Source organism: Ricinus communis, chromosome 8 (assembly GCF_019578655.1).
Source record: "Ricinus communis isolate WT05 ecotype wild-type chromosome 8, ASM1957865v1, whole genome shotgun sequence".
Classification (NCBI taxonomy): Eukaryota; Viridiplantae; Streptophyta; class Magnoliopsida; order Malpighiales; family Euphorbiaceae; genus Ricinus; species Ricinus communis.
In genome coordinates, this window is record NC_063263.1 from 9,056,699 (window position 1) to 9,070,239 (window position 13,541).

General features: G+C 34.6%; 1 protein-coding gene and 1 long non-coding RNA gene across 2 annotated transcripts; both read left to right on the forward strand.

Moving 5' to 3' along the window:
• Nucleotides 1-112: 112 nt before the first annotated feature.
• Nucleotides 113-1,566, forward strand: LOC8274473 (G-type lectin S-receptor-like serine/threonine-protein kinase SD2-5). Its single transcript, XM_048378352.1, has 3 exons — nt 113-193; nt 280-721; nt 1,070-1,566. The coding sequence occupies exons 1-3, from the start codon at nt 113-115 to the stop codon at nt 1,564-1,566; spliced, it is 1,020 nt and encodes a 339-aa protein (XP_048234309.1).
• A 7,937-nt stretch (nt 1,567-9,503) lies between these two features.
• On the forward strand, nt 9,504-11,509 carry LOC112534349. Its single transcript, XR_003078648.2, has 2 exons — nt 9,504-9,787; nt 11,165-11,509. It is a non-coding gene; the product is annotated as an uncharacterized LOC112534349 (long non-coding RNA).
• Nucleotides 11,510-13,541: the final 2,032 nt, after the last annotated feature.

Sequence of the window (13,541 nt, forward strand, 5' to 3'; positions counted from 1 at the left end):
CCAGTCGTGGGAAACAGTAAAATTATCTTGCCGATCATTGCATCTCCACTCTTTCATACAACTTGATGAAGTTTCATATTTCAGTTTCACTCCGGTTCTCTATAATACTGATATGGAAATTTGCAAGCAAGCTTGCTTGAAAATTGCTCTTGCAAAGCAGCTCTTTTTCGATACAGTTTCAATACTTCAGTTGGCAATTGCTCCTTACCATCACATATTTTCTTACTGATGAGCACTACTCAAGGACTTGTTTCTTACAACTCTGTATCCTTCATAAAGGTGCAAAGACAATTAAATGCATCAGTTCCATCTATTGCACCAATTCCATATGATTCCATTCCTAAAGCTCCAAACAAAAGATCAAGAAGGGTTCTGGTGTTAATTTTGGGGTTAGTTTTAAGCATTGCAACATTTGCAATTTTCTTGATTTGCATATGTTTGCGATATATAAGAAAACAATACTCTGCAGAGGAAGGAAGAGAGAATAATGTTGATGAGGAATGCAATAATTTATTTCTCCAAGTAACGAACTCGCCCAGAAGATCCACTTTTCAGGATTTGAAGTCTGCAACAGATGATTTCCGTAGAAAGCGTGGTGGAGGAGGATTCGGATCAGTCTTTGAAGGCACTTTTTTGAGTGATGGCACGAAAGTTGCAATAAAGCGCTTAGATCAATTTGGCCAAGGAAGAAAAGAGTTTTTAGCAGAAGTAAAGACAATAGGTAGCATACACCATATCACCCTAGCAAGGCTTGTAGGTCTTTGTGCTGAAAGTTCACACAAGCTTTTAGTCTACGAGTTTATGAGCAATGGATCTTTAGATAAGTGGATCTTCAATGGAAATCAGGACAATGCTCTTAAATGGAAATAAGGAAGAAAACCATTCTGAATGTTGCAGAAGGGATAGCATATCTTCATGAAGATTGCAAGATGAGAATAGCTCATTTAGATATCAAACCACAAAACATTCTTTTATATGACAAATTTGACGCCAAGCTATCTGATTTTGGTTTAGCAAGGCTGATAGACAAAAACCAAAGCCGAATAATGACTCAAATGCGAGGAACCAGAGGGTACACCAGAATGGTTGAGCAGAAAGATAACAGAAAAGGTTGATGTGTACAGCTTTGGTGCTGTCATCTTAGAAGTTGCCTGTGGAAGGAAGAATCTAGACCAAACTCAGCCAGAGGAAGATGATATATTGCTCCTGCCTAGAGTAAAACAAAAGGCAGAAGAGAATCGACTCATTGAATTGGTCGATAAGTGCAGTGAAGATATGCAGCAACATGTAGAAGAGGTTGTGGAGACGATAAGAATTGGGATTTGGTGCTTGCATAATGATCCTCCAAAAAGGCCTTCAATGTCTATGATGGTAAAAGTTTTAGAAGGTGTGATGACCATGGAACCTGTATCTGATTATGGCTTCTTGACATATTCTGTGGGGGAGGCTCTGATGGTAAAAACAGCCACAAACGGTAAACAAATAAATGCGGAATTAATCTCTGTTTGTCTAAACTTTCCCAACTTGAATGAACCCCGAGGATGCAAACAAATAGGATGTTCTTAATGCAATTAGAACACACACAATATCACTGCTATGCACCAAGATATTGAGCTAAAACAGTAAGCACACAACAACACAAAGACACCGAAATTTTAGCGTGGAAAACCTATAAACTAGGGAAAAACCACGGGACCATTTTGGCCGCTTAAATCCACTATCATCATCAAAGGAGCAATACAAAGTCTTCTCTAGATAATACTAGAGGCATACAAAATCATCATATCCTTGGAAGTAAGCACATCAAGGTGTATGGAATCAAAATAGAGCCAAGATAAGAAATATATCACCAGAAAATTAGCTACTGTCCAGACCAACGAAACCCGACCTCCGGACCTCAAAATATTGGCCCAGATGCTGTGTAGCTGCTGTCCAAAAATCACGACGATCCAACGGTTCAATCTACGGGAAACGGAACTTTTCTGCTGCTGTGTATTCTCCTCTCTTCACCTCTCTCTTTTCTTTTAATATATGAAGTCTTGGTAAAAAAAACCCTAGCCCTAGACGTTTTTATAATAATATGCTCCCAAAATAGAAAGTCTAAATAAGACTTTAATATGCTCAATGGTTGGGCTTTCCTCATGGGTCAAAAAAAACAAAGAAAGAAAAAAAAAACCAACAAATCTCCCCCTTTTTGACTTATGAGGAAGAGTTCGCCATACCGGCGATGGAGCAACATACCTTCAACTTTTCCCTTGCTAGAACCTTTGTCAACATATCGGCACCATTATCATCAGTATGAACTTTATCAAGTTCAAATAGTTTATCTTCAAGTGCATCTCTAATCCAATGATACCTCACATCAATATGCTTGGTTCGTTTGTGAAACATAGAATTTTTAGCAAGGTGAATAGTACTTTGATTATCACAAAGAACCACGTAGCGCTGTTGCACAAAGCCAATCTCTTGCATAAATCTTTTGAGCCATAATAGCTCCTTACACGCCTTGCAGCCACATACTCAGCCTCGGTGGTGGATAAAACCACACACTTTTGCAGTCTCGATTGCCATGACACAGCTCCCCCTGCAAAAGTCATCAAATATCCAGAAGTGGATTTCATGTTGTCCTTATTTCTTGCCATATCAGAATCAGTATAACCAACAAGTATCGGCTTTCCATTTCCAAATGTTATACCTAATTTGGAAGTACCACGTAGATATCTGAGAATCCACTTCAACGCTTCCCAATGCTTCTTACCCTGGATTTGACAGTAAAACGACTAACAACACCTATCGCATGAGCAATATCAGTCGTGTGCACACCATAGCATACATCAAGCTCCCTACAGTTTGAGGCATAAGGGACTCTATCCATCTCTTCAATCTTCTTCTCGGAAGATGGACAATCTTTATCCTGTCAACTGAAGTTAGTAGTAAGAGGAGAACTAACCTCTTTAGCTTTATCCATGTTGAATCACAAGCACCTTCTCGATGTATTGCTCCTGTGACATGTGTAGCTTTTTCAAAGCTCTATCTCGAGTGATCCGAATGCCAAGAATATGTTTTGCTGGCCCCAAGTCTTTCATAGCAAAAGACTTGCTCAATTGTATCTTCAGCTGAGTAATTCTTTCTGCATTCTTGCCAACAATTAACATGTCATCAACATATAACAATAAAATGATGAAATCATCATCACCAAACCTCTGGAAGAAAACACAATGGTCTAAAGTAGTCTTTCGGTAATTTTGCTCCCCCATAACTGACTCAAACTTCTTGTACCTTTGTCTTGGTGCTTGCTTCAACCCATAAAGACTCTTTTCAAGTCTACACACATAGCCTTCTTTTCCCTTAACTCGAAAACCTTCAGGTTGCTCCATGTAGATTTCTTTATCCAAGTCACCATGAAGAAAAGCTGTTTTGACATCCATCTGTTCAACCTCAAGATCAAGGCTGGCTGCCAAACCAAGAACAACACGAATAGATCCCATCTTCACGACCGGAGAGAAAATCTCATCAAAGTCAATACCCTTTCTCTGACTGAACCCTTTGACCACCAATCTAGCCTTGTACCTAGGTTGTGCGGTGTGCTCTTCAGTCTTCACTTTGTAGACCCACTTATTCTTCAAAGCTCTCTTGCCTTTAGGCAACTTCACCAACTCAAAAGTATTATTCTCATGTAAGGAATTCATCTCATCTTGCATGGCTTCAACCCACTCCCTTTTGTGCTCATCTTTCATGACCTCTGCATAACACTCGTGCTCTCCCCCATCGTTGAGTAAGACATACTCATTAGGCCGAAAAACGAGTGGAAGGATGACGATCTCTTGTAGGACCGCCTAAGTGGGACAAATGGTGGCACGTCTGGTAGGTATCTCCGAATGAAATTCTTCATCCACCTCCGGAGCATCAATATCATCGTGATCATGTTGTTCATCATTCGAACATCATCGTCAAGAGGTGGTTCTACATGCTGAGGAGGCACTAGATCCAAATCAGTAATATCATCATTATGTTGAGGAACTGTCTCTTTCTTCTCAACATCTTTCAAGGTCTGATCTTCAACAAACACAACATCTCGGCTTCGAATAAGTTTCTTGTGGACAGGATCATATAATCTGTAACCAAACTCATCTTAGCCATAACCCAAGAAAATACATGGTTTTGACTTCACATCAAGCTTTGATCTTTCATCTTTAGGAATGTGCACAAAAGCTTTGCATCCAAAGACCCTTAAGTGATCGTAAGAAACATCTTTGCTACTCCAAACCCTGTCAGGTACATCAAAAGACAAAGGAACACAAGGAGTTAGATTAATAACATGTACCGCTGTATTCAAAGCTTCTCCCCAGAATGAACTTGGCAGCCCTGCATGTCACAACAAACATCCGACACGCCCATCAAAGTTCGCTCATCCGCTCGCTAATCCGCTCAACTGTGGTGTCTTGGGAGGACTCTTTTGATGTCGAATACCATGATCTCTACAATAAGCATCAAATGGGCCAATGTATTCACCTCCATTATCTGTCCGAATACACTTAAGCTTCTTTCCAGTCTGTCTCTCAACCGAGGCATGAAAACTGCTTAAACACTTCAAATACTTGATCTTTAGATTTCAAGGTATAAACCCATACCTTTCTGGAGTGATCATCAATGAATGTGACAAAGTAGGAGCAACCACCAAGTGTCCTAGTCTTCATAGGACCACAAACATCGAGTGCACCGGATCAGTATACTCTCCTTCCTGGAAGGAGGATGGCTCTTAAAGGAAACCCTGTTCTGTTTACCTGCCAAACAGTGAGAACACTTCTTTAGATGAATATCATGCACACCCGGTAACACATTTCTCTTCAACAAAAGAGACATCCCCTTTTCACTCATGTGACCAAGTCTCTTATGCCATAAATCAGTCATGTCAGTATTCACCACAGCATTGACCCTATCCTTGAAGATCTTCGGATGTGTCATGTACAACTTTGAGCATCTTTTACCTCTAGCCACGATCAAATAACCACAAGTGAGTTTCCATATTCCATTACCAAAGTTGTTGCTGTAACCATCGTCATCAAGTAGGCCCGCGGAGATCAAATTAAGTCTCATATCTGGAACATGTTTTACATTATGTAAAACCAACTCTATCCCAGTGTCAAACTTCAAACAAATATCTCCGATGCCTGCAATCTTTGATAGTCCATTATTACCCATCCTAACATTATCAAAGTTACCTGGAGTATAAGATGAATAAAAATTCCTCTGTGATGTTACATGACATGTAGCACCACCATCAACAACCCAGCTCGAATCATCATGTGCAATATTGATCATATCAAGATCAGAACAAATAAGGAACTCATCGGTAGTAATGTTAACTTCAGCATTGCCATTACCATCCTCATCTTTCTTATGGTTCTTTTGATTCACTGTAATCGCTCTTCTTCTTCTCCTTTTCAATTGCCTGCAGAACTGTGATTGTGTGCCCTTTTCTACCACAATGATAGCATTCAAAATCAACAAACTTTCCTTTGGATTTACTTGATGCTTCCCTTTCTGTTACACTGGACCTCTACTCCGACTTCTCCCCCCGCTTTCAGAACTAAGACATCGGAATGTGAAGAGGAACCTTGTGACTTTCTTCTCATCTCTTCATTTAAAACACTGCCTTTAGCTAATTCCATGGTGATAATACCATCTGCTGCAGAGTTGGACAATGATGTCCTAAAAGTTTCCCATGAGTCCCAGGTAAAGTGCCCGAGGAGCCACAAGCCTTGTATCTCATCTTCAAACTTGATACCCATTCCTGCAAGTTGATTTATGATTCCCTGAAAAGAATTCAAATGATCGATGTGGAGTTCCATCATGGTATTTCAAGCTCATCATCCTGTTTTATTAAGAACAATTTATTGTTTCGGTCTTTCTAGCATACAACTGTTCAAGCTTGTTCCACAAAGTGCGAGCATGAGTCTCTCCGACTGATATGGTTCAAAACATTATCATCAACCCATTGACGAATATACCCACAAACTGTCTATGCAAAATATTCCACTCGCATCTGTTTTACTCTCGGGTTTATCGATTAAACACAGTGCAAATAATAATCCTTCACATAAAGTAGGTCTTCCATCTTGCCTTTCCAAATATGATAATTAGAACCATTCAAATTAATCATCCTACTTGTGTTAGCTTCCATCATTCAAACAAGTTTAACCCAATATAGAAGAACCAGGGCTCGATACCAATTTGATGGTAAAAACGACCACAAACGGTAAACAAATAAATCACGGAATTAATCTCTGTTTGTCTAAACTTTCCCAACTTGAATGAACCCCGAGGATGCAAACAAATAGGATGTTCTTAATGCAATTAGAACACACACAATATCACTGCTATGCACCAAGATATTGAGCTAAAACAGTAAGCACACAACAACACAAAGACACCGAAATTTTAGCGTGGAAAACCTATAAACTAGGGAAAAACCACGGGACCATTTTGGCCGCTTAAATCCACTATCATCATCAAAGGAGCAATACAAAGTCTTCTCTAGATAATACTAGAGGCATACAAAATCATCATATCCTTGGAAGTAAGCACATCAAGGTGTATGGAATCAAAATAGAGCCAAGATAAGAAATATATCACCAGAAAATTAGCTACTGTCCAGACCAATGAAACCCGACCTCCGGACCTCAAAAACCGATCTCCACCGTCCAAAATATTGGCCCAGATGCTGTGTAGCTGCTGTCCAAAAATCACGACGATCCAACGGTTCAATTTACGGAAAATGGAACTTTTCTGCTGCTGTGTATTCTCCTCTCTTCACCTCTCTTTTTTCTTTTAATATATGAAGTCTTGGTAAAAAAAACCCTAGCCCTAGACGTTTTTATAATAATATGCTCCCAAAATAGAAAGTCTAAATAAGACTTTAATATGCTCAATGGTTGGGCTTTCCTCATGGGTCAAAAAAAACAAAGAAAGAAAAAAAAAACCCAACAGGCTCCTGCTCAAGCAATCGTGGTACCTTCAGATCCTCAATTAGCATCAATCCTGTCAGGACCAAGATGAAGCAACAAAGGTACTTAACCCAAGTTTGCGGTCTTTGCTTTATTGCAGGGAGGCCAGCCTATTACTGTTGCACCTTTTTTTTTCTTTTTTTCTAATATCAAGTCAAGAAATTATCACTTCTTGCAAACTGATTTTTGTAATTTAATCTTTTTTTTTTCATATTTTGTTAGTATAATGTAATCACGTTGTGGTTTATTGCTATGATAATCCGAAAATCTAGAAGGAATTTGCCAAGAAAGTGTTTCAGCATTTTTTCTATAAATTACACTCTTGGGTTAACTTTCAATTTGGGTTGAATTGAATTAGATGAAAAACTTTGAACAAACTCAAATTACACTCTTGAGATTGTATGTTTTTTTATAATAATAATATTTTTTTATTAAATTAAAATAGGAAAAAAGAACATGAAATTGAGACACATGCTACCCAGCCAAAAGGTTCGTCCGATACACCCATAAACAATATCTACGTATTTCAATTCCATTTGAAAGAACACCAAACCTCAGAGATAGAAATATCTGAGACATTACATAAATCATTGGGCACAACTCAATCACTACTGTCTATACAAAACCAGAACTGAGATCCTTCCAATTACTACAGCAAACTAAAAAAGAAAACTGAGATCCTTCCAGGCCTGAAGCAACAACTCCTGTATTAATATTGATCTTGTTAGATGGATTACAAAAGCCTGGGGGAAAATGGAAGTGCATAAACCGATACCACATACAACAACATATCCATATCCATATCCATATACAACCAATTAGCTAGCTAGTATGTTTGCATCCCAATATCATGAAACCAGCTACGTTAATTTTGCAATACTATAAACTCATTCACATATCATGATGGGCTGAAACAAACAGTAGTCCTCTGTCAAACTCAAATCCCTGTACATGAAATAATAGAACAAACTATAATTATCGAAATATTTAGGAAAAATAATAAAAATATTCATTTTTTTTATCAAATTTACAATATCTTTTTATTTTTATTTTTATTTTCATTTTTACTGTGTTAAAATATTAAAAGTATAATTTTTTTAATTTTTTCAAAATTACAGTTTTATTTTTTTTAGTTTTTTTTGGTATAACAACTGAAAACCAATTGAAAAACAATCACATCATAAATTTAAAAAAAAAAAATAGAAAACAAAAAAAATTACACCATAAAAATGATATTCCTTATTAATTTTAAAATATTTCTAAAAAGTTCTCAAATATTTAATAAATAACAATCTTATAACTCAATCGATACTACTAGAGTATGTCTACATAGTCACAAATTTAAAATTTAGTTGAAGCAAATTTATTAAGAAAAACAAATACCTCAGTAATTATGAGTGAAAAACATGCACTTGGATTCTCTAATAATACACAATTTGTTGTTTCTGTCGTCTGTCTCATCTCCAATCATGTAATAGATAATTTATGTCCATTTAAAGAATTGAGAACACTTGTGACTTTAAACTTAACCTAATGATCATGCATCCTTTGTAACTCCAAAGGGAGAAAAAAATATTATGTCTTTCAATTTCAACAAGGAACAACCTACTGTTGAACAAAATTCTCTAGATTAGTAGTTTTAATTACATATGACTTATGACTATAAATTTTAAGAATATTCACATAAATAATCATCTAAATTTGCACTAATTTTATTTATTCTTAATTTATTTTATTGCAACGATATAACTTCAATTTGAGTGGCACATTAGTCTTCGGAAAGTTATCTAGACTTTGTGTGTATATATCATAACAAATAGAAGAGTGACACGTTTGCACTCTTGATATTGAATGATTGATACATATTAAAACTAATAAATAAGTGGCAATCATTTATTGGTATTTTAAATTACAAAATACTAATATCAACATTTGAAACAATTGTGAATTCTTTTGTCAATTATTTAATAAAATATTAATAATATTTAAGAGTTTATAAATAAGATGATAACTTAATTAAGATTTGAAATCTATGTCTTAGATATGCAGCTTATTAAAACTTTTAAAATAGTGTCGTAAATATCTTATCTAGCGGACCCTAAATTAGTTTGGCTAACTTTAACTACTAGTATATAAAAAAAAATTAAAACCAATAATCTTTTAGTTTTTATATATCATAATTTTAGGTTATTTTATTTTAATTATATAATTTTAATTGGATAGCATATTTTGATTATTTCTAGTGAAATAAATTAAAAATTCATGATAAAAATAAAATAAAATATTAATTGGTTGTAATGATCACATTAGCATTTTGACATTTTTAAACCCCAACCCTTAACAGAAATAATTATTATTCTATTCAAATTAAATTATACTATTGCAATAAAACACATTAAAAATATGTGACTAAAATAAAATAAATATAAAATAAAATCTCACTTTTAATTACTTTTATTTTTTGATACGTTTTTACCACCGATTAGGCGAGAGAAAAAAAGCATGAAAAGCTACGATTGGGCAAAACTATGATTCGTTCACTAAAACGGTGCCGTCTCTTTGTGTTTCTGAATCTGTAACAAAAATGTTTAAAAACCCTAGTTATTGTGCTAATGTCTTGTGTGATTTAATTTTTTTTATCAGATTGGCTCTGAATATTTCTCTAACAAAAATTGATGGCTATTTATCTTCACACTTTATCAGCTAAAAACGCAGGATACTTTATCACTAAAATTGATTGACAGAGGAAGCATTTCATTTGAAGCAGAGTCCTCAATTTGGTTAGTCCTCTGCAATTACTTTCCCCTTTTTCGCTGTTTGTAACTTTTGATTAATATCCGCCCCAGGCATTGCCTTTTCATTTATTCTGTTCTTTTAATGGATAAGATTATAGAGAGGATTGATCACCACCATTGTGTTTCCGTTTTTCTTATAAAAGCATTATTTTCTTGTAACAATCCAATTGGCATTACGTAGTTGAGTTAGTTGTGGACTGTTAGTTATCATTTTCGCACCTTATTGTTTTCAAAATGGAATTAACGAATAGAATATAAATTGTTGGAATTCAATGTTGTTGAACTCTCTTCTTTCTTTGCCGAACATCTGCAAAAATCTCGCGTTTCCAACTAGTTCTTCAAAACTATAAGTAGCTTGCACTCATTGTTATCTTTTGTTGTCATTTTTTTATTTCGTACTTACTGGTTAAAACTAGAATAGGAGATAGAGACTCAAGTTGGAAGAAGAAAAAATTAGTTTTGACACTAAAGGTAAGGTTAAAGTAAATCAAAGTAAAAGATAGGATTCTATATTTCACTTTAATTGGGGAAGGATGGATGGTAAATGAAGGTTTTAGGATGTAAGATAGTTTATTAAAAAATTATTGTCAGTTTAATAGAAATCTAATCATGTGAGTCACTATGCTTCCTCAACTCACTGGTGGGATGATAATTGGGAATTTTTGAGGTACTTAAAAAGCCTTCCAATATCATAACTTCTGATTGCTATAAAACCCTTAAACATATCGAAAAACCTCCATCCAAACAGGTTATAACTGGTTGTTTAAGACGGCGTAGGATCATTAAGAGACTTAAAAGAGTTGAAGGATAAAGTGCAAATAATTACCCACAGAAGGAATTCCATATGTGATCTTTTAAATTAGTTGATGGTAGAACTAATAGAAGTGACAGTCAGAATTTACTGACTTTTTGATGAGCTACAAAGATAGACAGACATGATATGTATGGATAAATAGATGAGGTACGGACTTGGCGCAATAGATGGATAGATAAATAGAGAGAATTTGTTCTTTACTAGTTAAACATCAAAGAAGGAACAAGTAGAGCTGGGCAATATTTGCATATTGAAACTTGCATGACTTAATGGTAAGCAATGAGGCATTCATGAATGAGTGACATAAAATTATACAGATACACATCAAGTCTGTGAGAAACCGATTCCATAAAATCTTGTCAGCATTTATTCATTTTCTATAATGTATCAATATATACATATGATGGTAGATATTTAACTGACTTCCAAAACAACCCCGTTAATTATCTACTTGTCAACGTCTAACTATCTAGATTAGTTGGACAAATACTAGAAGCCATTTTATAATGCAGGAGCCTCCATGATTCCTGTTAATTGTGATGTAACAGTCTGTCAAGGCATCCTTATTGGACTCAATCCCCAATGTGACAGCATCCCCGTAAGGCTGCTCTTTCTTCATTTGATGGGGCCACATTGGCGTGGCCTCCATGCAGATTACTTGTCGTGTTAGAATCTCGTTAGCTTAGTTATTGGAAATTTCTAATTAAATGTCATTTTGTGTCTTATCTTATGCAAATTATTGTATTGGAATTCTATCTTGTATATTCTGTTTATAGGAGCATGATTCTTGTTTCGCAAATGGTGAGGCGTAGTATTTATATGCATGAATGTTCAAACATGTAAAGATGTGACAGAGGGAAAGGAAGGAAATCAAAATAAGATTGTTGCTCTCATTTTGCTAAAGTATTATTATGGCATGATGGTGATGGAGAATTTTGCTAGATACCTTATATGTGTGTGGCCTAACTTTTTCTTTAAGGTTTATTATTAATGATTAGGAAAAATGAAACAAACTTTAATCTTTGCAGACTTGTTATATATGTTGAGCATTCACAGTATATATCATATCATGTTTATCTTTAGCTTAATATGTTTTTGTAAACTATGTCCTTGCCTGTATTCATATTAGACTACAGTAATATGAAGCCAACTTATGAACTTTGCATCTTTGCTTTTTCTTTTTCTTTTTTTAAAAGAAAAATTTGAAATCGATTTTTACACTTGTTTGCTTTATCAAAAAGAATCTAAATGTGGAAGTAGTATTTTATTAATGGGAGGCATTTTTTTCCTCCTATGGTGGATTTATTGCCAATTTTCCAGCAGGATATTAATTACACATATCTTCACTTCTTTCCTTTCATTGATGCTGCAAGTTATCAGTTGGTCATTTCGTCACTTTATATTCTACAAAGACCATTTTCTTTTTGTTAAAGCAGATGATTCTTTGTTGTTGTCTGTTGTACTGGCCTTTTTTCTTTTCCTTTAATCTCTTTTCCTTTTTCCTTTAATCTTTTCCGCCATTGTTTATAGCTTTCTCAACACTCCATTATTCGCATTTAATCTTCTCTGCCATAAGAATTTTTCTTTTTAAATTATTAAATTTATTTATTTATTTTATAATAAATTTTGAATAAGTGAACTCTATCAAAAAATCTAAAATATCATTAAATATTTTTCTAAAAGAATTTCTTGATAAAATTATTTTTCAGATACAAATCATTTTCCGCCAAACAACCTGAGCCTTTTAAGTATATCAAATCTTCCTCGCCGTTCTATAGTCCATTAAAATAAAAAATTTCAAGGTTCTTTTTTATTCAAGTTTTCGAAATCGCAGCCTTGCTCTGTAAGAAACTCTTACAGGAATTGAAAATAACATGTACCAAAAAATAAAAGGAAACAATTTTAGGCTCCTGCTTGTAGGTTAGAAAAGGTATATGCGGGGCCTGGAACAATTTTTTCATTTTTTCAGGGGGGGGCGGAGATTAAAAAAGGAAGGGAAAAAAGAAAGAAATGAAGATATGTGGAATGGAAGGAAAAGAAAAGGAAATAGATAAAAGTAGAAAGAGATATGTAAAAGGAACTTCAAATAAATTAATGTGGTTTTTCTATTAGGGTTTGCTCTACATAATGTGATTGCCTCATATCAGCTACCATTCCTAACTAACAACGCACAAAACTGTAAATGGGAAAGACCCAAAAGAAAAGAAAAGAAAAAAAGCACTGCTCTGTGAATGTACATGAGATAGAGAAATAGTGAAAAGTTTATTGTTGTGAGTTGGGTTTGAATTGCGGATAAACTCAATCATAACCTATATACCACCAAAACTTTAATTATAGAAGGTGTTGGCTAATAATGGCATCCTAGAATAATTTTTCTCCCTTCTTGTCCGGAGCATTAACTGTGATCAAGGGCCATTGTCTACAAATTTGATGGTTTCTTGATGCGAGAATTAATGAGATTATGCTAATCAAGAAAGAATTGGGTTTTCAATTTTCATGTATTAGCAATTCACAGGGTGGACTTTATTTATATATATATAGTGAGTGAGTGTTGATAATTGATTCTAGAAGGTCGGTTTAAGCAAGAATTACTTTTAGATTTTCTTTACTAGTTCAATAATTCAAAAAGATTCAACCAAAATTATTAACAATTACTTAATTATTCAATAGTATAAATATTATATTAATCATAACATATAAATTTAAAATCTAAATATTCTTTCTGTTTTGAAAGCATTGGAATTATAAAAATCTAGTATGTGATAGTCAAACCCTAAAATGTTTTCACCATTGTTTCTATTCAAAATCTCAAAATTTGACAAGCTTTACATGTAGAAGAAGAGCAACTTTTTTCTTAAAAAGAAGGTTTGGAGTTAGATATGATTCCTCAAACCAATACACCTAAAGGCCATTAGTGGAAAGGTC

Excerpts from the sequence above, each read along its gene's own strand:
- LOC8274473 (XM_048378352.1), top strand. The coding sequence starts at position 113 with ATGGAAATTTGCAAGCAAGCTTGCTTGAAAATTGCTCTTGCAAAGCAG. Across the intron at positions 194-279 it reads CAGTTTCAATACTTCAGTTG|GTGCAAAGACAATTAAATGC; the intron begins GCAATTGCTCCT and ends TCCTTCATAAAG. Across the intron at positions 722-1,069 it reads AGCAGAAGTAAAGACAATAG|AGGGTACACCAGAATGGTTG; the intron begins GTAGCATACACC and ends GCGAGGAACCAG.